Source organism: Euprymna scolopes, chromosome 8 (assembly GCF_053919585.1).
Source record: "Euprymna scolopes isolate OS-2025 chromosome 8, ASM5391958v1, whole genome shotgun sequence".
Taxonomy (NCBI): Eukaryota; Metazoa; Mollusca; class Cephalopoda; order Sepiida; family Sepiolidae; genus Euprymna; species Euprymna scolopes.
Genome location: NC_136489.1, coordinates 124,255,690 through 124,283,326, shown reverse-complemented (window position 1 = coordinate 124,283,326; position 27,637 = coordinate 124,255,690). Strand labels below are relative to the sequence as shown.

The following is a 27,637-nucleotide window of genomic DNA, read 5'->3' as shown; positions in this document are numbered from 1 at the left end:
TCTTATAATAACACTGTGCAACCATTTTTAACATCATTCAAGTTGAATTCGATCTTTTTCTTTTGTCACGTGATTTAAAATGGATTTCAAAAACTATACTCCTTTTCATTCAATCATATTAGGTCATAGCAAAATACCGATACAATGCACGTTTGCACTACTCGCTCATTTCACCTCCACACATAACATGCATATGCATGCCTGATACCTTCTTTCTTTGGTTGACAGATCTAACACGATTTTTTCTTGGAGTGTATATGATGCGATTTCAGTGGCATCTTTAAATGGTATAGTTAAAAAAAATTAAAAAAATAATTGTGCCCACATTACGTACTCTGTTGTCTAAACTATATATTCCATAATGTAAAATAGGTTCATTAGTTTTTGATTTTACCAAGCACAGATTATTGGTGTTTACACGTGCACATTGATGCTTCTAAAAATTGGAAGTTAAAAATTAACGTGAATATCTGAAGAAAATAAAGACAAATAAAAACCTGGCTAGAGATAGGTTAATTTGGAAGTGAAGTTCTTAAAGCTGTCCAACACATGTCAGCATGCAAAATACACGTTAAACTGAATGATCTAAATAAAATGCATCTGTATTCTTGCATCAACAACTTTCTCAGCTGTCAGAGTTGAAATTTAGTTTATGGATACACCTCGACAGGTCACAAAAAGTGATGCAGGTGGTGACATTGGCATTGTTCAAGGTGAGCATCCAGTTTACTCTGCTCATATTCCATCTTCAGAGAATTTATATACTTCACATGAGTGTTGCAACAATTAATTAGAATCGGAATCAGGAATTGAAAAATAAAACTTTCTGGGGTATTGGAATCAATAAAATGTGTTTATTTTATGATGTCAAAAACGATTCTTCTTGATTTTTTCTAATACACGCCGTGGAAACTTAAGTTTTAAGTAAAACTTAAGTTTCCACGGCTTGTATTAGTGATGAAATAATATTTATTGATTTGAAACTACCAGTAAAACTAAAATCAATAGATCACCCCAAACAAGTGTATTTACGTTAACAAAAATATATGCATATATTTCATGAATTTTGTGGTAATCTGCCCCTCCCCAAAATAAAAAAAAAAACTATATATTTACAGGGCTCTACAGACAAATTTATCTTTAGTTGATCTTTGACAACTAAAGATTTTCGGTTTACTAGCCAAATAGAAAAGTTACTAGCCAAACCCACGTGATTTTTAGAATATGACATCTTCGTTCTATGACGAGTATGTACATTATAAAGATTTTTTTGTGTATTATTTTTAATAAATGTAATTCTAACTATACTCCGAATTTTATGCTGATATTTGAAAGTATAAACATTCAAATTTCTTTGGATGTTTTTTTTTAAACATCTTTCGTTATAAAAAAAAAAGAGTATATTGTTCTATTAAACTTTTTATAGTTTAAATAATTTGACTTTGCTTGTTTTATTAAAAAAAAAAAAAAAGGTTAAAAAGATATTTTTCATTCAGTAATCAACTTTGGAAGATTGTCAGTGAAAGAAATACAATCGCTAAATGATAAGTGTTTCATTATTTCTTGTCGCCATTTTGAAAAATCACTCACAAATGTGACTGTTTCTCCCGCAATGTAGAGCCCCGTATTTAGAAATTTAAAAGAATCAGAACCAGTAATTGGAATTAGAATCAGGAAAACTATTGGAATCGCCCCATTACTACATAACATAGCAAACTTTTTAGTATTTGGCAACTGAGTTTTCAATATTCGGCCACTGATAAGGTCAACGTCATCTAGCAATATGATCGGAGCAAGCTGCTTTATGTTTTTTTGTGGAAGTGATTTCAGAAGCCCTTTTTAAATATGTCCCTCAAATTTTGACAGATTAATAAAAATGAACTACTGAAGATGCTTATATTTTTATTTAATATATTATTTTAATACATTTATATGCTTATTATTTAAATATCTACTTAATGTTATGGTTACATTGGTCTTCAGTATCGAAATTAGAAGTGAGCTTGTAGATTGGACAAGTGTGCTAGTTACTGTAAAAAAAAATAAATCACATACGAAAAGTTGGATGCACTGAGAGATATAAATGAAATCAAATGTACATGTGCCCCATGGGTCACAACCACTATTGATTCTACTTTAAATTCATTTGAAAATCAAATTATGAAATATATCTTTTATATTATTCTTACATAACTCAAAATAAGTTTCTTTACTTCTAGATCTCCCTTTTTAATAACCTCTAACAATATTATTCTAATAGAAAAGGTATTTATTATTTTGCTATCTAATTTGCGTACATATTTGTGGCGTAAAGACACACGCATGCGAGTTAAATAATGATGCTGCAGAAAAGAAAGGTACTCTTTCTGTAAATGTTTAGAGACATCAAGAAATATTAGAAAGTGGTTGAATCAATATAGAGGGAGAGAGAATGAGAGAAATACATAATTAAGAGATGGGCGACTTGTTCAGTTTATTATAAACTATATTAGAACAATTAAAATAGAACTGTTTTTCAGATGTAACTCAAACCCAGAACTAAAGTATATTTTAGTATGTATTTAATGAAGTATAGAAAAAGTGTTTAGAAAAAAAACAAAAAAACAAACGTTGGTAATTAGCGTTGCCCGAGTGTGTGGAGGGTAGTAGTAATGAGTGGGGTAGGGGGAATCAAAAGAAGTAGGCAGGCAGGCTGGAACCCGTAACATGAAGGAAAAAAAAACAAAAACAAAAAAATAAAAAACAGTAACATCTTAGCTGATATCTATCATGCAACTGGAAGTCGAGAGCATTGAAATTAAGCGTAGTCAATCCAACAGTGACAGTAACTTGCTAAAATGTCGGTGAAACCCCCCCCCAAAAAAAACCCCAACCCCTCCTTGTATGCAACTGCCCAATTGAGAGTGAAGGAATGAATGTTTTTGGCCAATTTTTCAATATTTGTCGTCCAAAGGATCTAGCTTGAAAACGATGGCGATCTTGTGAGGATCAGTCGTGCGTGTCAAAAACTTTTGCAAAACGTACAAATACACACACACACAATTTACCTTTTATAGATTAGATGTTTCTCTGTCCATTCCACTTTTTCTCAGAAACTGCTGGACAGATTTTGTATGTAAGTTGCAACAAACTAAGTATCTGTTCTATACACAGTTAGGGATTAATAAAGATTAGTGGTACTTATTCACTCATTACCGTGCTGAAATAACATTTAGGAAGCCATTTTTAACATGGGACGGGAAGGGCGTTTTGTAATTATTCTGCATTTTCACCTAGCAACTTAAAATAAATATGGTAAAACTTGAGTTTAACTTGAAAATACTATGCAGAAAAAAGAAAAAAATGAAGCATGGTAATATAAGTACATATGCACCGGATTAGTCACCACAAAACTCTAGAAGTTCGGCATATAGCATTATTCTAAGTCAACAGATTATAACCGTTGCCCATTTTTAATGAGCTAAAAAAATTCACTATATATATAGTATAATAATAGTAAGGTTTTAATTAAAAAAAAAGAGAAAATTATCAAAAAAATATCTTGGTAGTTTGAAAATCCGTTTTGCATTTTGTTTTTGTAAAAATAGAAGTGAAGAAATTTGATTTCAAGTGTTTTAGAGAAAAAAAAGTCTAAGACTGAACAATCTATGCTGATGAACAAGTGAACATACGAAAATACAAACCTTTGCATTATACTTTTTGGAGCTGGTAGTCATGTCCAAAGGTGAGCAGGCATCTGCTGAAGGTGGCGAAGAATGAGCACGAAACGAAGTACATGATAAAGGGTCACCACTTTCACCTTTTTGATGGTCACTTACTGTGTTTTTATAGTTAACTCTGCCATTCACAGACTTTTTCAATGTTTTCATCGATAAGTCAGTTGGTTCTAACTGATGATGATCATTTGAACTTGATCTGTGGACAGAGTCTAAATAAGGTGTAGCATGGCTGTTGGACATTTTCTGCCGCTTGGCAGCTGGGAAATATGGGGGAATGGGAGGTTCGATTGGATGGGCAGCGGAGAATGCCATAGTATTGGACGTTGTTTTAGATGTGTGAGCTGTCACTGGGGGCATTAGGTGGTATGAATCAGCAGAGAAGGGATTGGGCCTTTTCGTGTAGTTCATATGGGCAGGCAGAGGTAAGGAGTCATCCGTTGCGAGACGACCAAATTTGGGAATAGAAGATGCAGGAGCTAGCAAACCTTCTGTAGGATTCTGTGTCGTATGTTGAATAACAGATTGACGAATGCCACCACTACTACTACTGCTACTACGTGGCTTTGATTCTTCGCTTCGTTTTGGTGTTCGTGTTGTCTGCATGAGCGAAGTTTTGGGCATATGCCATCGACCGTTTTCTGGCAGACAATTTGTAGATGGCATTATTCCTGCTACAGGCGACGTTGGATGGAATATAGCAGATGTCTTGCTTGAAATGAAGGGAGGAGGTGTTATTTTGGGGGTGACAGCAATGCTATTGCTCTGAATATTAGTCTCCAAAGGATTTGGAGGGACCACACTGACACTTTCAAAACAATTAGTTTCTATGACGTCAGGTACAACCGCGACTGACCGACTGGGTTGGTTAAGAGAGTGGGATATAAGTGGTCGCTTCTGTTTATGTAACAAGGGCCCAAGTATGCTGGGACCTGGTCGAGTTTTAATCTGGTTCTCTGCATCATTTGTGTCACTGCTATCGCTGGCAGGGGGAGATTTTTTAGTATCTGAGCCAAGACTTCCCTTGCTATTGCCACCAACGTCAACGGGACTAATCCTTTCATAAGCCGAGTTTGGAGGTGGCGTTGGGGGCAGAACTATCTTGGGTTTATCACCAAAGTTTGGATTTTCTTTCTTGTCACGCCCAAGCTGTATTGGGCTCGGGGATTGGCTTGCAAGTACAGCAGCAGCAGTTATCTCTTTCGGTATGGACAAACACATGTTAGGCTTCCTATCTGGAACCGCAGGTACTTTTTCTTTCTTTGGTAGCGCTGGATGAGACTTGAGCTCATGGAGGGTTACACTGCAAGTAAGACCTTTTAGCTGATGGACCGTTGTTGATTGCACTGATGAAGAGACGGCTGGTAAAGAGACGGCTGATGAGGAGACGGCTGGCGTTGATTGCACTGGTGAAGAAAGCTTTTCTGTAGATGGTTTTACATCAGGGAGTTCCTTTTTGATTTTGATCTCTGGTGGAGCACTACTCTCCTTGCTGGGGAGATTTGGAGAGTATTTGTCATTTGACAAGAGCTTCTTAACAGTTGGTTGGCAACCAGTTTTCAAACGCCGGATCTGAATTAAAAAATTAAAATGGAATTGTAAAATTAATGCAGTAATAGTGTGGAGAAAACTTCAAAACAAAACAAACAAAACCTTTATATTATAAAACTCATGCCTGTTTGTATGTTCCTATATAAAGGAAGGTTAGAGAATCTACATAAAATCTAAAAGAGCATTTTTATGTTAAAATTTCGGAAGAAGACAATGGAAGTGGTCTCAAATCTATGTGTCACTTCTAAAGAAGCTATGGGGATAGATGCCCTTTCCATATATATTCTATTGAAATTTAAAAGGTATAAGATATAATTTAGAATTTTCCAAAATTTTAGTTGCTTTCGACTGTGATTAGAGGGTGACATGGGAGACAGTAGAAAGAGAGAAAAAAATAGAAAGAGAAAAAAAAGGAGGGAGAAAAAAAGAGAAAGAAAATGAGGAGAGAAAGAGAAAAGGAGGAGAGAAAGAGAAAAGGAGGAGAGAAAAAGAGAGAAGAGAAAAAGAGAGAGGAGAAGAAAAGAGAAAAAGAAAAACATAAAGAAAATGATATAGTGTGAATAATGGAAATAGCCCGAGAGTTCCTTATCAGCCTTTTTGCTAATATATATATATATATATATATATAATGTATTATTAAAATTTATTTTGATTTTCGTATTCATAAAAACTTAAACTATTTCATGAAATTTTTAACTATGGAATACACATTAAAAAAAAATGTAAATTAGAAATGTATTATTGTCAAACAATAAAAAAGCTACTACAGATTTTTTTTTCTAATAGAGAATGTGTTTTTGGAGGAAATTATTTAATCAAGTTTAAAAATAAATTTAATGTAGAACATTGAACAATGATCACGACAAATTCAGAAATCATGACAAAACAATGGACATTTTTGGTGGATAACTGAGGAAATATGCAAGTATTTGTATATATATTCATATTATACATCTTTTGAGATTGTGGCAAGAAAAAACCAACATGCAGGTTTTCTTTTTAATGTGAATTTGTCTATTATACTTTGCGGTTCGTCTTTTTACCATTTCATTGTTTTTCTCCCTCCCTCTTTCTATAAAAATATATATCTAATTAAAAATTGAAATGGGATCGGTTAATAGAAAATGCCTAAAAAGACTATATATATATATATATATATTTATTTATTTATATTAAAAAATCAGATAACTGCAGCCAGTAAAATCCAAGATCAGGTGGAGATAACTTTGTAAAAATATATAATGAATTACTTCCCTTGGAAATTTCCTACGATCAAAAGTAAAAAAAAATAATCGATTGTTAGAGTCAAATACGCATTTTTGAGGACTATCTAAATATTTTTTGTTTAGTTAAGTAGTCCATATTTCTTTGAACATTATGCAACGCTCCAATTTAATATACATTTTAAAAAGAAATAAAAATAGAAATATTTTTTATATAAGGATGATTAAAAATGAAATTATATAAAAAGGTCTGCTATACTAGTAATAATACCTTAAAATAAACCAAATATACAGACATAAAGTAGGTAGAAATTCTAAATACTTACAGAGCCTCGATTTTGGTTGTGATTTTTTCTTATTTCTTCCCACATCTTAGCCTTTTCTTCAATTTTTACTTCAATTTTAGATTTCTGAAAGAAAAAAATATGAAGTGCATATCAATGTAATATAAATATATCAGATAAGTAAAAAGTAGAAAACTTTTTTTTTTTTTTTAACTGGTAAAAATTTATTTAGAAAAAGATTTGCAATTGAATCACAAAGGTTAGAATATATATATATAAATATATATATATAAATAAATATATATATATATATATATATATAATCTGAGGTTGTTGTTTTCCAGATGTTAAGTAAACAATGGAGTTTAACGAGGCTAATACTCAATACCAAAGTAGGAGAAGGGTATACACTTTGTTTTTACATAAGTAGTAATATGTTGTTACACAGTAATGAGCAACTAGTTACCAGTAATTAGAGACTTCTTCAGGCGATACAAAAGCAAAGTTTACAATGAAAATATCAGGAGGTTCCGTCAAATGTTGTGAAAAACAAGATTGGGTATTATACAAAAATAAGACCCAATATGGATGCTGATTTAAGTGCGTTGAGAAAAAGAAAAAAGAAAAGGGAAAGAGAAAGAGGAAGAATGAAAGGGGAAACCATAAATAATTCATTGGTGGAAACCATAAATCATTCATTATAAAGCAAGTCCTTTTCCTTCCTTCTCGTCCCCCATCCCCTTCCCCCGTGTCTTTTCCTTTTCTACCTTATCTCTTAACTTCATCACTGATGTATGTAGGGATGATAGTGGTAGGACATGGATATACAAGAGGGCAACATAAGTTGTACATTTTCTGACCACATAAAAATTCTAGTCAAATTAGAAGCATGAATAACCCCCTTTAAATCTGAAACCCCCTTTAGCATAGATATGTCAAATTCACATTCCCCTACTGATTGAACCTATACACACTAGTATGTTTAAGATTTGGGCCATCACAGCATAAGATTACCTTTCTTTCTACTCTTCCATTACATCTATCTCAAGCCCCCCCCCATCCTTTTGCATTCATTCCTATATCTAAACAGATTCAAATCAACACCCCCTATTGGGTCTTATTTACATACAACCAAATCTTATTTTTCACAACATTTGATGGAACCTCCTGATATTAACTCCATGGGATGAGGAAGACCTCATATTTTCATTGCAAACTTTGTTTTCATATAAGCTGTATCACCTGAAGACGTCTCTAGTTACTGGTAACTAGCTGACCGAAATATGCTCATAACTGTAACAACATATTACTGCTTATACAAAAACAAATAGTATGTGTGTGTGTGTGTGTGTGTGTGTGTGTGTGTGTGTGTGTATATATATATATATATCTATAAAATGAATGTGTGTGTGTGTGTGTGTGCATTTTCCTTCGCAATAACTCTTAATATTCAGTCTACAGACTCGAAATTTGATATAGAGGGTACTGAGATTTGGGGAAATCGATGTGATTGGTTTTCGGCCAGAAATTTGGCTGTTAAGGAGTCAAAGTTCAACGATTTGACCTTTGAGAACTCTACCAAACTCCTCCGCCAATTTTGGGTTTAAACACTTGAAATTTTAGATATAGATTCCTTGAACATGGATCTAACTTAATAACTTGATTTGAGCCCAAAACAATAAATTTTAAGGGGTCAAAGTTAAAAAAAATTGACCATTTTTATTTATTTTTTTTGCTCAGCATACACCTCCAAACACCCGGGCAACGCCGGGCTGAAATGCACACTATGAAAATATAATTTTTATATTTTGAATTTGTTAAAAACTATCAGACAAGATTTCTTTTGTGTATTTTCATGTATCAGTAAATTTATTAAATACAGATTGATTTCATTTTATTTATTATACTAAAGTAGTTATTGAATTTAAAAAAAAAAAGATGTAAGTAAAGCGAATTTTTAAAAGTCCTATTAAAAAAAATGGTAAACATGACTATATTTAAAAATTTTTTTTCTCCAAGTCTTCTACTAAGAGTCAATATATTTCCATCGGAACAACAGCAGATATATACAATTTGTTCTGAATTAATCTTTAATAAAGCAAAATCAATGAAAAGTGTGCACGGGTGTTTAAGTATCATACCTTGACTTCTTTCTTGCCATCCATACACGAGAGAAGTTGTTTATTATTTGAGTGTGGTGTTTTCTTCTGTTTAATTTGAGTCAAAAGGCTGAAATCTTTGCCTTTTAAGTATAATTCAAATGGCAACAGCAAACTGATAAGAGAAAACAAAGATTGAATTAAAAAAAAATGATCAAAAACAAAATTTATGCAATTAACATAAAGAGTTAAGTTCTTTTATTGTCAACAGGAAAAGAGTGATTTTATCTATGATCTTCTTGTAATAGGTTGAGCTGTCTTTCTTTACCTACACAGCATCTGATTCAACTAGCGAGTACGTCTTATGCAAGAACTGCCGACTTGACAGCCAATCCCTATTCCATCAATGGCATAATGGCATTGAGATGCTGGTTCTTGTTAGATTGCCAAAGTTAAGCATGGGTGGCCATTTGGTAATACTAGGCGCTGTATGTAGGAGGACATTGGTACTTATGGCAGCTCTTGCATCTCATCTGGCCTTCAGTTGTTTTGATCCTGCCCTGCTGCTGGATCGAGTTGGTTGGAACAAGATTGAGGCTGACTCTGCGCAAACTAACTTTACTTTAAACAAACTTGCAGGCTGGAAATTTTGCTGAGGTCCATCTTAATGGTAGTTGCCCAGGTTTTCAGCTGCTCATCAGTGCATTTGTACCAGTTGGATGGATGAGGGAGGAAAATGTCTCGGATCAATTCTTCTGCTCGACGACAAGCTGCATGACTAAATCACTGTCACTGCAACAACACACAACAATCGGATTGTTGACATAAGCTGGTTACCGATAGTCAGATGCAACGACAGCGCAGGCTCTTATGAAGAGAGTCATCAGTGAATATTTGAAGTTTGCATTGATTAGCAACTCACTGACCAGGTGAGTGTGTATATATATATATATATATATACACACACATATATATACACACACTCACCTGGTCAGCGAGTTGCTAATCATTGTGAACTTCAAATATTCACTGATGACTCTCTCTCTCTCTATATATATATATGAAGCCATTCTTTTTGCATAAGTAGAAATAAGTTTACTTTTCTATCATTCTTATACAGAAGCAGTATTATTCTACATTCTTCTTATTTATACTTATAAAATAAAGGGACTTATTTTGAAATCTAATTTACATATGTACTTGTGGTGTGTACAGACAGACATTTTTTTTTTTTTTTTTTACATGGAAGTCACCACTTATCAAGGCCCGGAGGCAACTCAGGGATAAGAGTTATTGCGTGTACAGTAATCAATAGGACAATATCGTAGTAATCGTTAGTAATGGAGATCTGATAAAGTGTCTTATTTAAGGGGTGGTTTATCAGGAACTTGTTTATGTTGGACTTGAAGACATCCAAGTTGTAGTCAGGTGGGAAACAGGCGTGCACTTCTAAGAAAGAAGCTTTGTCCATGGAATCTACATTTTGATTTAGGCACAGATAAAGAGTGGGGAAAATTACTGACAGTGGTTTCAGCTAGATGGGTGTTTCTCGTGAAAGATTGGCGAGGGGAGGACCAGAGATTGGAGCTCAGACGAGCACTTGCCATGGAAATAACGATAAAACAAAGACAGGCTCGCAACGTCCCTTCTGTAGGAGAGAGGTTGCAGGGAAGAGAAAAGGGCATCCTCCACTAAGCTACAAAGTCTATTTTGTACTCTGTCAAGGCAGGATAGGCTGTTTTTAGCAGCTTTTGCCCAGATATGGCAGCAGTATGCCATCCTTGGACGTACTTGGCTTTTATATAGATAGAGAATTGCATCAGCAGTGAGATATCTACTGGATCGATAAAAGGATCCCACCATTTTTCCAGCGACCTTGGCAACAGACTTGATGTACGTGTTCCATTTCAGATCAGCAGTAAAGGTCAATCCCAAAAGCTTGTCAAAACATGAAGCCTCCCCAAGATGAGATCCATCCATTTCAATTGATGCCAGATGGGGATCAGAGTGTTGATGATGTAAAGATAGAAGTTTGGTTTTAGATGCATTAAAAGTAACCAGCCATCTTTTCCCCCATAGTACCACACGCTCAAGATCAGAGGAGAGAGAATCAGAGAGAACTTTGTCATTTACGGCCTTTGATGTGTTGCCATAGATGGTTGTGTTATCAGCATAGACGAATGATTTAATTATGTTTTTTGGGAGATCATTGATGTAGATCAGGAAGAGAGTTGGGCCAAGGATTGACCCCTGAGGGACACCAGCATTAATACTGTGGACCTTTGATTTCTGCCTATCAACCACTACTCTTATGAACCTATCAGAGAGAAATGATTTAATGATTGAGAAATCATTTCCAGTTATACTGTAGCTGGAAATCTTGTGAAGTAGGCCTTTATGCCATACCTTATCGAAGGCCTTTGATATGTCAAGAGCAATTGCCCTGGAAAGGAAGCCTTTGTCGAGAGATTCACTAATCCTAGATATAACCGATATGATATATAAATTAGATGATCACACTGAAAAAAAAAAAAAAAAAAGGAGGGGGTCACTTTTTCTCTAAGTGCTCACAACGTCATTAAAAAAAAACAAAAAAACAAAAAAAACAAAAACTATTAAACTGTTCGAATAAACAGAATGAGAGGTGATAAAAGACGGGCGACTTGTTCAGCTAATCATAGAATCCTAAAACTCGGGTATATTTTAGCATTTATTCTGTATTATTAGAGTGCATAGTAAAAACAAATAATAGAAACAAACGTTAACTCACGTTTAGTATAAATTATTGATTCAAATACCGAACTTGTCATTTTCCAAAAGACATAAAATGTAATGCAATTCAAACAATGGACCTATTTTGCTTCTCATGAAAATTTTAGGACTTTTCCTTCAAAGACTCACCGCTCATAATGTCTTCTCGTACAGGTTGCAGCACTGGTACTTCCAGGATTACCTCCCATGATATCGTAAAGATGTTTCCACATTCGATTATTTGTTATCTGGAAAAGAGAGAAAAAAAAAATTATTTAAAATAGTTAAAGAAAAATGTAAAGTTTCAAAATGTTATTTAAAAATATAATTCGAAAAAAAAAAAAAAAAATTCAATAAATTACAACTAGCATTCAAAAGTATTTTAGATTTTCATTTGGTTAGTTAAATTACTTTATAACTCTTCAAAATTTGAAAGGAATTTTGAAGCATTTAAGCTGTTAAATAGAAAGTTATTTCTGACTTTAAATTTTGCTAACAATAAAATTCAATTAATAATTCAATGAACAAATGATAAATTCAACCAAGTTTTTTTTTTTTTTTTTTTAAATTTTAACAAAGTCAAAGTCTCATTGAGATGAAGAAAAAAAAAAAAAAATCAAAAACCCCACTCAGTAACACATGATGAGGTACAGTTGGTTTAACAAAGTACTTTTGATATAATAAATCTGTCATTTTTCTCAAATTCGTTTCTATTATTGTTTTTCTTTCTCATTTTGAGAAGTTCTCAATAGGAACGAGAACCAATATATTTTGTTGGGAAATTTACTAAAGAGAGGGAGAAGAGCCATGATGGTTTAATATTGATTACGAATCTATAAAATTCACTTATGTATTCAAGAAACATGTATTTAGTAAGAAAGCTGACAGTCTCTTACCAACTTTCATTTACTAATTCAGCTTTACCTTTTGCAAAAAAAAAAAAAAATAAATAAATAAATAAATAAATCATAACATTTTGGCGATGTGACAGAGGTTGGAGCTAAGTTGATAGTGTGGGACATATTAGATTGCAGAAGCATATTTTTTTTTTTGTCCTCATCTAAGAGGGAGAGACGTAGAAGATGCACCAGCCCAGATGTGGCAGCATGGAGGAATAGTGCCTTTGTAGAAATACAGGATACTCTAAGGTGAGAGTAATTCTTCTAGCATGGTAGAGGAAACCCACCTTCTTTAGCAATCAACTAAATTATTATATTCATTTAATACTTATTGCACATTTACACACAGGAATTAGTTGGTGTTATTTTAAGATGTCTATTGGAGAATGACTATTCTTTAGAGATTTCTTCATGCAAAGATTTGTGCAGTTGTTAGTTTTCTACTTTATTTTGTTCCATACACCTCAGTATTTTTGTATAAAAAAAAACTTCCTTCAAGCAGTTTGGCTTTCTTTCAGCTGTTCTAAGACTAACATTTTCGTTTACAATTAATGAATATTCTATTTCTTATTCTTCCAAAAGGATCAACTCCTTGCGACATTTGCAAGCGCGTTCATTCAAGGCATAGCAAAAACAAACTGCTGCTTCCTGTTGACAGATTTAAGAGTTTGACCCACCCCCATTCAATAAAAAAACAAACAAACAGAACTCATAAAATTACAAAATATATATTTCTACACAAATATTATCTTTGTAAAAGATTGCTAATATTTTTAGGTGAACATGTGCTTAAAGTAGATTTTATGATTTTACTAGAGGTATTCGTGACATGGTGGGTCAAAACTATTACATTTCTTTGTTCATTTATTTTAAAATTCATTTGATGTTAACAAATTTCTACTGAATATCTATTAAGTCTTTAGACATTTTTTAATACATATTTTGTTATCCAATTCACATGTGTTTACAGTTTGTGCTGTAAATTAATTAGAAACAAAAAATCACACATTTTGGAAATGCTCACACAGAATCCAGAATTAAAAAAAGAAGGAGATGGAGGAAAACGAGAAGAGAGGGAGGGGAGGAGAGAAGAGAGGGGAGAGAGGGAAGGTGAGGAGAGGAGGAAGGTGAGGAGAGGAGAGGGGGAAGGTGAGGAGAGGAGAGGGGGAAGGTGAGGAGAGGAGAGGGGGAAGGTGAGGAGAGGAGAGGGGGAAGGTGAGGAGAGAGGGGGAAGGTGAGGAGAGAGGGGGAAGGTGAGGAGAGAGGGGGAAGGTGAGGAGAGAGGGGGAAGGTGAGGAGAGAGGGGGAAGGTGAGGAGAGGGGGAGAAGGTGAGGAGAGGGGGAGAAGGTGAGGAGAGGGGGAGAAGGTGAGGAGAGGGGGAAGGTGAGGAGAGGGGGAAGGAGAGGAGAGGGGGAAGGTGAGGAGAGGGGGAAGGTGAGGAGAGGAGAGGGAGAAGGTGAGGAGAGGAGAGGGAGAAGGTGAGGAGAGGAGAGGGAGAAGGTGAGGAGAGGAGAGGGAGAAGGTGAGGAGAGGAGAGGGAGAAGGTGAGGAGAGGAGAGAGGGAAGGTGAGGAGAGGAGTGGGAGAAGGTGAGGAGAGGAGAGGGGGAAGGTGAGGAGAGGAGAGAGGGAAGGTGAGGAGAGGAGAGAGGGAAGGTGAGGAGAGGAGAGAGGGAAGGTGAGGAGAGGAGAGAGGGAAGGTGAGGAGAGGAGAGAGGGGAAGTTAGGAGAGGAGAGAGGGGAAGTTAGGAGAGGAGAGAGGGGAAGTTAGGAGAGGAGAGGAGAGAGGGGAGGGAAGGAGAGAGACCGCGATGAGAGAGAGAGAGAGAGAGAACGCGAGGAGAGAGAGAGAACGCGAGGAGAGAGAGAGAGAGAGAGAACGCGAGGAGAGAGAGAGAACGCGAGGAGAGAGAGAGAACGCGAGGAGAGAGAGAGAACGCGAGGAGAGAGAGAGAGAGAGAGAACGCGAGGAGAGAGAGAGAGAGAACGCGAGGAGAGAGAGAGAGAGAACGCGAGGAGAGAGAGAGAGAGAGAACGCGAGGAGAGAGAGAGAGAGAGAACGCGAGGAGAGAGAGAGAGAGAACGCGAGGAGAGAGAGAGAGAGAGAGAGAACGCGAGGAGAGAGAGAGAGAGAACGCGAGGAGAGAGAGAGAGAGAGAACGCGAGGAGAGAGAGAGAGAGAACGCGAGGAGAGAGAGAGAGAGAGAGAGAACGCGAGGAGAGAGAGAGAGAGAACGCGAGGAGAGAGAGAGAGAGAGAGAACGCGAGGAGAGAGAGAGAGAACGCGAGGAGAGAGAGAGAGAGAACGCGAGGAGAGAGAGAGAGAGAACGCGAGGAGAGAGAGAGAGAGAACGCGAGGAGAGAGAGAGAGAGAACGCGAGGAGAGAGAGAGAGAGAACGCGAGGAGAGAGAGAGAGAGAACGCGAGGAGAGAGAGAGAGAGAACGCGAGGAGAGAGAGAGAGAGAACGCGAGGAGAGAGAGAGAGAGAGAGAACGCGAGGAGAGAGAGAGAGAGAGAGAACGCGAGGAGAGAGAGAGAGAGAGAGAACGCGAGGAGAGAGAGAGAGAGAGAACGCGAGGAGAGAGAGAGAGAGAGAGAACGCGAGGAGAGAGAGAGAGAGAGAGAACGCGAGGAGAGAGAGAGAGAGAGAACGCGAGGAGAGAGAGAGAACGCGAGGAGAGAGAGAGAGAGAGAGAACGCGAGGAGAGAGAGAGAGAGAGAGAACGCGAGGAGAGAGAGAGAGAGAGAGAGAGAGAGAACGCGAGGAGAGAGAGAGAGAGAACGCGAGGAGAGAGAGAGAGAGAACGCGAGGAGAGAGAGAGAGAGAACGCGAGGAGAGAGAGAGAGATAACGCGAGGAGAGAGAGAGAGAGAGAGAACGCGAGGAGAGAGAGAGAGAGAACGCGAGGAGAGAGAGAGAGAGAACGCGAGGAGAGAGAGAGAGAGAACGCGAGGAGAGAGAGAGAACGCGAGGAGAGAGAGAGAACGCGAGGAGAGAGAGAGAACGCGAGGAGAGAGAGAGAACGCGAGGAGAGAGAGAGAACGCGAGGAGAGAGAGAGAACGCGAGGAGAGAGAGAGAACGCGAGGAGAGAGAGAGAACGCGAGGAGAGAGAGAGAACGCGAGGAGAGAGAGAGAACGCGAGGAGAGAGAGAGAGAGAGAACGCGAGGAGAGAGAGAGAACGCGAGGAGAGAGAGAGAACGCGAGGAGAGAGAGAGAGCGCGAGGAGAGAGAGAGAGCGCGAGGAGAGAGAGAGAACGCGAGGAGAGAGAGAGAACGCGAGGAGAGAGAGAGAACGCGAGGAGAGAGAGAGAACGCGAGGAGAGAGAGAGAGAACGCGAGGAGAGAGAGAGAGAGAACGCGAGGAGAGAGAGAGAGAGAACGCGAGGAGAGAGAGAGAGAGAACGCGAGGAGAGAGAGAGAGAGAACGCGAGGAGAGAGAGAGAGAGAACGCGAGGAGAGAGAGAGAGAGAACGCGAGGAGAGAGAGAGAGAGAACGCGAGGAGAGAGAGAGAGAACGCGAGGAGAGAGAGAGAACGCGAGGAGAGAGAGAGAACGCGAGGAGAGAGAGAGAACGCGAGGAGAGAGAGAGAACGCGAGGAGAGAGAGAGAACGCGAGGAGAGAGAGAGAGAGAGAGAACGCGAGGAGAGAGAGAGAGAGAGAGAACGCGAGGAGAGAGAGAGAGAGAGAGAACGCGAGGAGAGAGAGAGAGAGAGAGAACGCGAGGAGAGAGAGAGAGAGAGAGAACGCGAGGAGAGAGAGAGAGAGAGAGAACGCGAGGAGAGAGAGAGAGAGAGAGAGAACGCGAGGAGAGAGAGAGAGAGAGAGAGAACACGAGGAGAGAGAGAGAGAGAGGACGCGAGGAGAGAGAGAGAGAGGACGCGAGGAGAGAGAGAGAGAGAGGACGCGAGGAGAGAGAGAGAGAGAGGACGCGAGGAGAGAGAGAGAGAGAGGACGCGAGGAGAGAGAGAGAGAGAGGACGCGAGGAGAGAGAGAGAGAGAGGACGCGAGGAGAGAGAGAGAGAGGACGCGAGGAGAGAGAGAGAGAGAGGACGCGAGGAGAGAGAGAGAGAGAGGACGCGAGGAGAGAGAGAGAGAGAGGACGCGAGGAGAGAGAGAGAGAGAACGCGAGGAGAGAGAGAGAACGCGAGGAGAGAGAGAGAGCGCGAGGAGAGAGAGAGAGCGCGAGGAGAGAGAGAGAGCGCGAGGAGAGAGAGAGAGCGCGAGGAGAGAGAGAGAACGCGAGGAGAGAGAGAGAACGCGAGGAGAGAGAGAGAACGCGAGGAGAGAGAGAGAACGCGAGGAGAGAGAGAGAGAGAACGCGAGGAGAGAGAGAGAGAGAACGCGAGGAGAGAGAGAGAGAGAACGCGAGGAGAGAGAGAGAGAGAACGCGAGGAGAGAGAGAGAGAGAACGCGAGGAGAGAGAGAGAGAGAACGCGAGGAGAGAGAGAGAGAGAGAACGCGAGGAGAGAGAGAGAGAGAACGCGAGGAGAGAGAGAACGCGAGGAGAGAGAGAACGCGAGGAGAGAGAGAACGCGAGGAGAGAGAGAACGCGAGGAGAGAGAGAACGCGAGGAGAGAGAGAACGCGAGGAGAGAGAGAACGCGAGGAGAGAGAGAACGCGAGGAGAGAGAGAGAGAGAACGCGAGGAGAGAGAGAGAGAGAGAGAACGCGAGGAGAGAGAGAGAGAGAGAACGCGAGGAGAGAGAGAGAACGCGAGGAGAGAGAGAGAACGCGAGGAGAGAGAGAGAACGCGAGGAGAGAGAGAGAACGCGAGGAGAGAGAGAGAACGCGAGGAGAGAGAGAGAACGCGAGGAGAGAGAGAGAGAGAGAACGCGAGGAGAGAGAGAGAACGCGAGGAGAGAGAGAGAGCGCGAGGAGAGAGAGAGAGCGCGAGGAGAGAGAGAGAGCGCGAGGAGAGAGAGAGAACGCGAGGAGAGAGAGAGAACGCGAGGAGAGAGAGAGAGAACGCGAGGAGAGAGAGAGAGAGAACGCGAGGAGAGAGAGAGAGAGAACGCGAGGAGAGAGAGAGAGAGAACGCGAGGAGAGAGAGAGAGAGAACGCGAGGAGAGAGAGAGAGAGAACGCGAGGAGAGAGAGAGAGAGAACGCGAGGAGAGAGAGAGAGAGAACGCGAGGAGAGAGAGAGAGAACGCGAGGAGAGAGAGAGAACGCGAGGAGAGAGAGAGAACGCGAGGAGAGAGAGAGAACGCGAGGAGAGAGAGAGAGAGAGAGAACGCGAGGAGAGAGAGAGAGAGAGAGAACGCGAGGAGAGAGAGAGAGAGAGAGAACGCGAGGAGAGAGAGAGAGAGAGAGAACGCGAGGAGAGAGAGAGAGAGAGAGAACGCGAGGAGAGAGAGAGAGAGAGAGAACGCGAGGAGAGAGAGAGAGAGAGAGAGCGCGAGGAGAGAGAGAGAGAGAGAGAACGCGAGGAGAGAGAGAGAGAGAGAGAGAACGCGAGGAGAGAGAGAGAGAGAGAGAGAACACGAGGAGAGAGAGAGAGAGAGGACGCGAGGAGAGAGAGAGAGAGGACGCGAGGAGAGAGAGAGAGAGAGGACGCGAGGAGAGAGAGAGAGAGAGGACGCGAGGAGAGAGAGAGAGAGAGGACGCGAGGAGAGAGAGAGAGAGAGGACGCGAGGAGAGAGAGAGAGGACGCGAGGAGAGAGAGAGAGAGAGGACGCGAGGAGAGAGAGAGAGAGAGGACGCGAGGAGAGAGAGAGAGAGAGGACGCGAGGAGAGAGAGAGAGAGAACGCGAGGAGAGAGAGAGAACGCGAGGAGAGAGAGAGAGCGCGAGGAGAGAGAGAGAGCGCGAGGAGAGAGAGAGAGCGCGAGGAGAGAGAGAGAGCGCGAGGAGAGAGAGAGAGCGCGAGGAGAGAGAGAGAACGCGAGGAGAGAGAGAGAACGCGAGGAGAGAGAGAGAACGCGAGGAGAGAGAGAGAACGCGAGGAGAGAGAGAGAGAGAACGCGAGGAGAGAGAGAGAGAGAACGCGAGGAGAGAGAGAGAGAGAACGCGAGGAGAGAGAGAGAGAGAACGCGAGGAGAGAGAGAGAGAGAACGCGAGGAGAGAGAGAGAGAGAGAACGCGAGGAGAGAGAGAGAGAGAACGCGAGGAGAGAGAGAACGCGAGGAGAGAGAGAACGCGAGGAGAGAGAGAACGCGAGGAGAGAGAGAACGCGAGGAGAGAGAGAACGCGAGGAGAGAGAGAACGCGAGGAGAGAGAGAACGCGAGGAGAGAGAGAGAGAGAACGCGAGGAGAGAGAGAGAGAGAACGCGAGGAGAGAGAGAGAGAGAACGCGAGGAGAGAGAGAGAGAGAACGCGAGGAGAGAGAGAGAGAGAGAACGCGAGGAGAGAGAGAGAGAGAGAACGCGAGGAGAGAGAGAGAGAGAGAGAACGCGAGGAGAGAGAGAGAGAGAGAACGCGAGGAGAGAGAGAGAGAGAGAGAACGCGAGGAGAGAGAGAGAGAGAGAGAACGCGAGGAGAGAGAGAGAGAGAGAGAACGCGAGGAGAGAGAGAGAGAGAGAGAACGCGAGGAGAGAGAGAGAGAGAGAGAACGCGAGGAGAGAGAGAGAGAGAGAACGCGAGGAGAGAGAGAGAACGCGAGGAGAGAGAGAGAGAGAGAGAACGCGAGGAGAGAGAGAGAGAACGCGAGGAGAGAGAGAGAGAGAGAGAGAGAGAGAGAACGCGAGGAGAGAGAGAGAGAGAACGCGAGGAGAGAGAGAGAGAACGCGAGGAGAGAGAGAGAGAGAACGCGAGGAGAGAGAGAGAGAGAACGCGAGGAGAGAGAGAGAGAGAACGCGAGGAGAGAGAGAGAGAGAACGCGAGGAGAGAGAGAGAGAGAGAGAACGCGAGGAGAGAGAGAGAGAGAGAACGCGAGGAGAGAGAGAGAACGCGAGGAGAGAGAGAGAACGCGAGGAGAGAGAGAGAACGCGAGGAGAGAGAGAGAACGCGAGGAGAGAGAGAGAACGCGAGGAGAGAGAGAGCACGCGAGGAGAGAGAGAGAGAGAGAACGCGAGGAGAGAGAGAGAGAGAGAACGCGAGGAGAGAGAGAGAACGCGAGGAGAGAGAGAGAGCGCGAGGAGAGAGAGAGAGCGCGAGGAGAGAGAGAGAACGCGAGGAGAGAGAGAGAACGCGAGGAGAGAGAGAGAACGCGAGGAGAGAGAGAGAGAACGCGAGGAGAGAGAGAGAGAGAACGCTAGGAGAGAGAGAGAGAGAACGCGAGGAGAGAGAGAGAGAGAACGCGAGGAGAGAGAGAGAGAGAACGCGAGGAGAGAGAGAGAGAGAACGCGAGGAGAGAGAGAGAGAGAACGCGAGGAGAGAGAGAGAGAGAACGCGAGGAGAGAGAGAGAGAACGGGAGGAGAGAGAGAGAACGCGAGGAGAGAGAGAGAACGCGAGGAGAGAGAGAGAACGCGAGGAGAGAGAGAGAACGCGAGGAGAGAGAGAGAACGCGAGGAGAGAGAGAGAGAGAGAGAACGCGAGGAGAGAGAGAGAGAGAGAGAGAACGCGAGGAGAGAGAGAGAGAGAGAGAGAACGCGAGGAGAGAGAGAGAGAGAGGACGCGAGGAGAGAGAGAGAGAGAGGACGCGAGGAGAGAGAGAGAGAGAGGACGCGAGGAGAGAGAGAGAGAGGACGCGAGGAGAGAGAGAGAGAGAGGACGCGAGGAGAGAGAGAGAGAGAGGACGCGAGGAGAGAGAGAGAGAGGACGCGAGGAGAGAGAGAGAGAGAACGCGAGGAGAGAGAGAGAACGCGAGGAGAGAGAGAGAGCGCGAGGAGAGAGAGAGAGCGCGAGGAGAGAGAGAGAGCGCGAGGAGAGAGAGAGAACGCGAGGAGAGAGAGAGAACGCGAGGAGAGAGAGAGAACGCGAGGAGAGAGAGAGAGAGAACGCGAGGAGAGAGAGAGAGAGAGAACGCGAGGAGAGAGAGAGAGAGAGAACGCGAGGAGAGAGAGAACGCGAGGAGAGAGAGAACGCGAGGAGAGAGAGAACGCGAGGAGAGAGAGAACGCGAGGAGAGAGAGAACGCGAGGAGAGAGAGAACGCGAGGAGAGAGAGAGAGAACGCGAGGAGAGAGAGAGAGAACGCGAGGAGAGAGAGAGAGAACGCGAGGAGAGAGAGAGAGAGAACGCGAGGAGAGAGAGAGAACGCGAGGAGAGAGAGAGAACGCGAGGAGAGAGAGAGAACGCGAGGAGAGAGAGAGAACGCGAGGAGAGAGAGAGAACGCGAGGAGAGAGAGAGAACGCGAGGAGAGAGAGAGAACGCGAGGAGAGAGAGAGAACGCGAGGAGAGAGAGAGAACGCGAGGAGAGAGAGAGAACGCGAGGAGAGAGAGAGAACGCGAGGAGAGAGAGAGAACGCGAGGAGAGAGAGAGAACGCGAGGAGAGAGAGAGAACGCGAGGAGAGAGAGAGAACGCGAGGAGAGAGAGAGAACGCGAGGAGAGAGAGAGAACGCGAGGAGAGAGAGAGAGAGAGAACGCGAGGAGAGAGAGAGAGAGAGAACGCGAGGAGAGAGAAAGAGAGAGAGAGAACGCGAGGAGAGAGAGAGAGAACGCGAGGAGAGAGAGAGAGAGAGAGAGAACGCGAGGAGAGAGAGAGAGAGAGAGAGAACGCGAGGAGAGAGAGAGAACGCGAGGAGAGAGAGAGAACGCGAGGAGAGAGAGAGAACGCGAGGAGAGAGAGAGAACGCGAGGAGAGAGAGAGAACGCGAGGAGAGAGAGAGAACGCGAGGAGAGAGAGAGAGAACGCGAGGAGAGAGAGAGAGAACGCGAGGAGAGAGAGAGAGAACGCGAGGAGAGAGAGAGAGAACGCGAGGAGAGAGAGAGAGAACGCGAGGAGAGAGAGAGAGAACGCGAGGAGAGAGAGAGAGAACGCGAGGAGAGAGAGAGAGAACGCGAGGAGAGAGAGAGAGAACGCGAGGAGAGAGAGAGAGAACGCGAGGAGAGAGAGAGAGAACGCGAGGAGAGAGAGAGAGAACGCGAGGAGAGAGAGAGAGAACGCGAGGAGAGAGAGAGAGAACGCGAGGAGAGAGAGAGAGAGAACGCGAGGAGAGAGAGAGAACGCGAGGAGAGAGAGAGAGAGAACGCGAGGAGAGAGAGAGAGAGAACGCGAGGAGAGAGAGAGAGAGAACGCGAGGAGAGAGAGAGAGAGAACGCGAGGAGAGAGAGAGAGAGAACGCGAGGAGAGAGAGAGAGAGAACGCGAGGAGAGAGAGAGAGAGAACGCGAGGAGAGAGAGAGAGAGAACGCGAGGAGAGAGAGAGAGAGAACGCGAGGAGAGAGAGAGAGAGAACGCGAGGAGAGAGAGAGAGAGAACGCGAGGAGAGAGAGAGAGAGAACGCGAGGAGAGAGAGAGAGAACGCGAGGAGAGAGAGAGAGAACGCGAGGAGAGAGAGAGAGAACGCGAGGAGAGAGAGAGAGAACGCGAGGAGAGAGAGAGAGAACGCGAGGAGAGAGAGAGAGAACGCGAGGAGAGAGAGAGAGAACGCGAGGAGAGAGAGAGAGAACGCGAGGAGAGAGAGAGAGAACGCGAGGAGAGAGAGAGAGAACGCGAGGAGAGAGAGAGAGAACGCGAGGAGAGAGAGAGAGAACGCGAGGAGAGAGAGAGAGAACGCGAGGAGAGAGAGAGAGAACGCGAGGAGAGAGAGAGAGAACGCGAGGAGAGAGAGAGAGAACGCGAGGAGAGAGAGAGAGAACGCGAGGAGAGAGAGAGAGAGAGAACGCGAGGAGAGAGAGAGAGAACGCGAGGAGAGAGAGAGAGAACGCGAGGAGAGAGAGAGAGAGAGAGAACGCGAGGAGAGAGAGAGAGAGAACGCGAGGAGAGAGAGAGAGAACGCGAGGAGAGAGAGAGAGAGAGAGAACGCGAGGAGAGAGAGAGAGAGAGAGAGAGAACGCGAGGAGAGAGAGAGAGAGAACGCGAGGAGAGAGAGAGAGAGAACGCGAGGAGAGAGAGAGAGAGAACGCGAGGAGAGAGAGAGAGAGAGAGAGAACGCGAGGAGAGAGAGAGAGAGAGAGAGAACGCGAGGAGAGAGAGAGAGAGAGAGAGAACGCGAGGAGAGAGAGAGAGAGAGAACGCGAGGAGAGAGAGAGAGAGAACGCGAGGAGAGAGAGAGAGAGAACGCGAGGAGAGAGAGAGAGAGAACGCGAGGAGAGAGAGAGAGAGAACGCGAGGAGAGAGAGAGAGAGAACGCGAGGAGAGAGAGGGAGAGAACGCGAGGAGAGAGAGGGAGAGAGAGAGAGAGAGAGAACGCGAGGAGAGAGTGAGAGAGAGAGAACGCGAGGAGAGAGAGAGAGAGAGAGAACGCGAGGAGAGAGAGAGAGAGAACGCGAGGAGAGAGAGAGAGAGAACGCGAGGAGAGAGAGAGAGAGAGAACGCGAGGAGAGAGAGAGAGAGAGAACGCGAGGAGAGAGAGAGAGAGAGAACGCGAGGAGAGAGAGAGAGAGAGAGAGAACGCGAGGAGAGAGAGAGAGAGAGAGAGAACGCGAGGAGAGAGAGAGAGAGAGAGAGAGAGAGAACGCGAGGAGAGAGAGAGAGAGAACGCGAGGAGAGAGAGAGAACGCGAGGAGAGAGAGAGAACGCGAGGAGAGAGAGAGAACGCGAGGAGAGAGAGAGAGAGAGAACGCGAGGAGAGAGAGAGAGAGAGAACGCGAGGAGAGAGAGAGAGAGAGAGAGAACGCGAGGAGAGAGAGAGAGAGAGAGAACGCGAGGAGAGAGAGAGAGAGAACGCGAGGAGAGAGAGAGAGAGAACGCGAGGAGAGAGAGGGAGAGAACGCGAGGAGAGAGTGAGAGAGAGAGAACGCGAGGAGAGAGAGAGAGAGAGAGAACGCGAGGAGAGAGAGAGAGAGAACGCGAGGAGAGAGAGAGAGAGAGAGAGAACGCGAGGAGAGAGAGAGAGAGAGAGAACGCGAGGAGAGAGAGAGAGAGAACGCGAGGAGAGAGAGAGAGAGAACGCGAGGAGAGAGAGAGAGAGAACGCGAGGAGAGAGAGAGAGAGAACGCGAGGAGAGAGAGAGAGAGAACGCGAGGAGAGAGAGAGAGAGAGAGAGAACGCGAGGAGAGAGAGAGAGAGAGAGAGAACGCGAGGAGAGAGAGAGAGAGAGAGAGAACGCGAGGAGAGAGAGAGAGAGAGAACGCGAGGAGAGAGAGAGAGAGAGAGAACGCGAGGAGAGAGAGAGAGAGAGAACGCGAGGAGAGAGAGAGAGAGAGAACGCGAGGAGAGAGAGAGAGAGAGAACGCGAGGAGAGAGAGAGAGAGAGAACGCGAGGAGAGAGAGAGAGAGAGAACGCGAGGAGAGAGAGAGAGAGAGAACGCGAGGAGAGAGAGAGAGAGAGAACGCGAGGAGAGAGAGAGAGAGAGAACGCGAGGAGAGAGAGAGAGAGAGAACGCGAGGAGAGAGAGAGAGAACGCGAGGAGAGAGAGAGAGAACGCGAGGAGAGAGAGAGAGAACGCGAGGAGAGAGAGAGAGAGAACGCGAGGAGAGAGAGAGAGAACGCGAGGAGAGAGAGAGAGAGAGAACGCGAGAAGAGAGAGAACGCGAGAAGAGAGAGAACGCGAGAAGAGAGAGAACGCGAGGAGAGAGAGAACGCGAGGAGAGAGAGAACGCGAGGAGAGAGAGAACGCGAGGAGAGAGAGAACGCGAGGAGAGAGAGAACGCGAGGAGAGAGAGAATGCGAGGAGAGAGAGAGAGAGAGAGAGTGAGAAATCGCGAAAGAGCAAAGGGCTTATAAGAGATACATTAATCAGGATGTAGAAGGAATAGGAAATTCTTTACATTCAATTACTACTATGCAACACTGACAAAAAGTAAGGTATCAGCAGTTTATTAGAAACAAATAAGTGTTAAGCAGGTGTAGGAAAGTTTAGTGTTCATATCCACTTAAATGCGGGGAGGGGAGAGCAATGGATCTTTAACTTGACTGCATGTAGGAAGGGGGGACGACTATTGTATGATGTGTCAGATTATGTATAACACATTTTTTTTTTATCATTTATTATCTTCAAATTGTTCTGCAAGTTCCTTAGATATAGACTCGAAAATATATACATGCCCACCTCAGAGTTAGGCATATACATTTTTAGACCTAACAAACGTTTTGAAATGCATAGCTAGAAATCGTGCACTTTCAAATAGAATTGCTTATGTCCAGGAATTTATATAAATACCACTCATAACATACCACTATGGTTTTTAAAATTGCATATTAATTAAAAAAAAAAAAAGAACATTTTTTTCTAATATATGCAGGTATTTTTATAATTAAAAAATGTTAACTATTTCTTATATTATAACAAATGAAATGTAAAACTCATGAAATTGAATGTTTTTTTTTTTCTAAATATCCTATTAATTTTTTATGCATTAATTCATTCAACATTTAATATAAGTACTTATGTTAACCAGGTTCACAGTAAGATTTACGAATTTTAAAACAAATATTTGTACATCACAATTTATGGCAACTGTGTGTATATAATTTCGAATTGTATTTAAATATTTATCTGATAGACAAATTAAATATTAAGAAAAAATTTATACCATAATTAAGACACGTTCTAAATTTATTTTTAATAAGATTAATATAAAACAATTCCAATGATAAAAATCGAACTCTGTAAATAAAAATATATGTACCTATCCAGTACTGATGATTTTAATTTTATGGTCATTATTGCAGAATGTTTCCATTTTTTCAGTTGTCTGGGTAGGAATACATAATTTTTAAACAAATGATAGAAAACTGGGTTATTATAGTAGTAATAACATTGTACAACAATTAAAAATATGAAAATCCAAATCAAACCATATGTCAGCTTAAACGCTTTTAGGTTTAGGTTTTAAAATCTTGCAAAGTTTATATGAAATAAAATCAAGCTTTTAGTGGCCGATATATAATAACAATATTATTATATATGGCCGATATACAATAACAATATTGTTATATATGGCCGATATACAATAACAATATTGTTATATATGGCCGATATACAATAACAATATTGTTATATATGGCCGATATACAATAACAATATTGTTATATATGGCCGATATACAATAACAATATTGTTATATATGGCCGATATACAATAACAATATTGTTATATATGGCCGATATACAATAACAATATTGTTATATATGGCCGATATACAATAACAATATTGTTATATATGGCCGATATACAATAACAATATTGTTATATATGGCCGATATACAATAACAATATTGTTATATATGGCCGATATACAATAACAATATTGTTATATATGGCCGATATATAATAACAATATTATTATATATGGCCGATATATAACAATATTATTATATATGGCCGATATATAATAACAATATTATTATATATGGCCGATATATAATAACAATATTATTATATATGGCCGATATATAATAACAATATTATTATATATGGCCGATATATAATAACAATATTATTATATATGGCCGATATATAATAACAATATTATTATATATGGCCGATATATAATAACAATATTATTATATATGGCCGATATATAATAACAATATTATTATATATGGCCGATATATAATAACAATATTATTATACATGGCCGATATATAATAACAATATTATTATACATGGCCGATATATAATAACAATATTATTATACATGGCCGATATATAACAATATTATTATATATGGCCGATATATAATAATATTATTATATATGGCCAATATATAATAACAATATTATTATATATGGCCGATATATAATAACAATATTATTATATATGGCCGATATATAATAACAATATTATTATATATGGCCGATATATAATAACAATATTATTATATATGGCCGATATATAATAACAATATTATTATATATGGCCGATATATAATAACAATATTATTATATATGGCCGATATATAATAACAACATTATTATATATGGCCGATATATAATAACAACATTATTATATATGGCCGATATATAATAACAATATTATTATATATGGCCGATATATAATATTATTATATATGGCCGTGGCCGATATATAATAACAATATTATTATATATGGCCGATATATAACAATATTATTATATATGGCCGATATATAACAATATTATTATATACGGCCGATATATAACAATATTATTATATATGGCCAATATATAACAATATTATTATATATGGCCAATATATAATAACAATATTATTATATATGGCCGATATATAATATTATTTATGGCCGATATATAATAACAATGTTATTATATATGGCCGATATATAATAACAATGTTATTATATATGGCCGATATATAACAACAATATTAAGTTGCTAAACAGAAAAACTGAGGAAAATAAAACGTTTCCAAATAAAACATCTTTAATCATAAAACAAGATATTCTTTTCAAAACCATATTCTGAGATAAATTTGTCTGGCTGTAAGAAAACTACCCTGTAAGAGACTGACCTAGATAACTTTTCGATAAACTCAAGATAGGACTTACAAAATCTACATTTATATAATATCAAATGCAGACATACTGCGTTACAAATCATATGGTTATTGTTTTAAGCGATATTACAGAAAGGCAATTCTTTTTTTTATTTTCCTTTTCGTTTTTTTTATTTTTTAGATTTAGTGGAATAAAAAAATAAAAATATTCTTCAAATAAATAAAATGGATGACAAACTAAGCACGAGGAAGCACATAGATCTTATTTCTCTTCTAAAGGCATATTTGATACAAAATAAAAACTAAATGGAACTGAAATAGAAGGGAGATAACTAATACCTAATATTTCTATACTTCAGACATTTGATGGATTAAATAGAACATAAAAAAAAAAACCTTTTCTATTTCCTCAAATCCTAATTGTTTCATCCACAGCCTAGCTTTCTAACGAATTAGTTAGTTAGTGAATTTTGATAAACTTATATAAATACATAAATAAACTAAAATTGTTTAGAGGCAGAGATGATTATTATTGAATGCATAAAAAGAAAAAAAGGCAAACATTTTAATAAAAAAAATTATACCTAGTCGGCATTACCAGGAATAGAGTGAAGTTACTTTAGTTTTTAATTTTTTTTTTATTTCTTGGAACATTTTTTTTTTTTTTTTTTAAACTTACTAACATATAAAT

The 27,637-nt window shown here is 41.4% G+C and overlaps 1 protein-coding gene across 1 annotated transcript in view; it reads right to left on the bottom strand.

The window, feature by feature from the left end:
• The window catches only part of LOC145283749 (uncharacterized), a 181,417-nt gene that overhangs the window by 9,216 nt on the left and 144,564 nt on the right, over positions 1–27,637 (bottom strand). Inside the window, exons 8-11 of the mRNA XM_080132812.1 lie at positions 11,775–11,872; positions 8,916–9,048; positions 6,817–6,900; positions 3,684–5,288 (exon numbers count right to left, since the gene is read on the bottom strand). Coding sequence (XP_079988938.1) covers positions 3,684–5,288; positions 6,817–6,900; positions 8,916–9,048; positions 11,775–11,872 — 1,920 coding nt within the window. The remainder of the gene's footprint in view (positions 1–3,683; positions 5,289–6,816; positions 6,901–8,915; positions 9,049–11,774; positions 11,873–27,637) is intronic.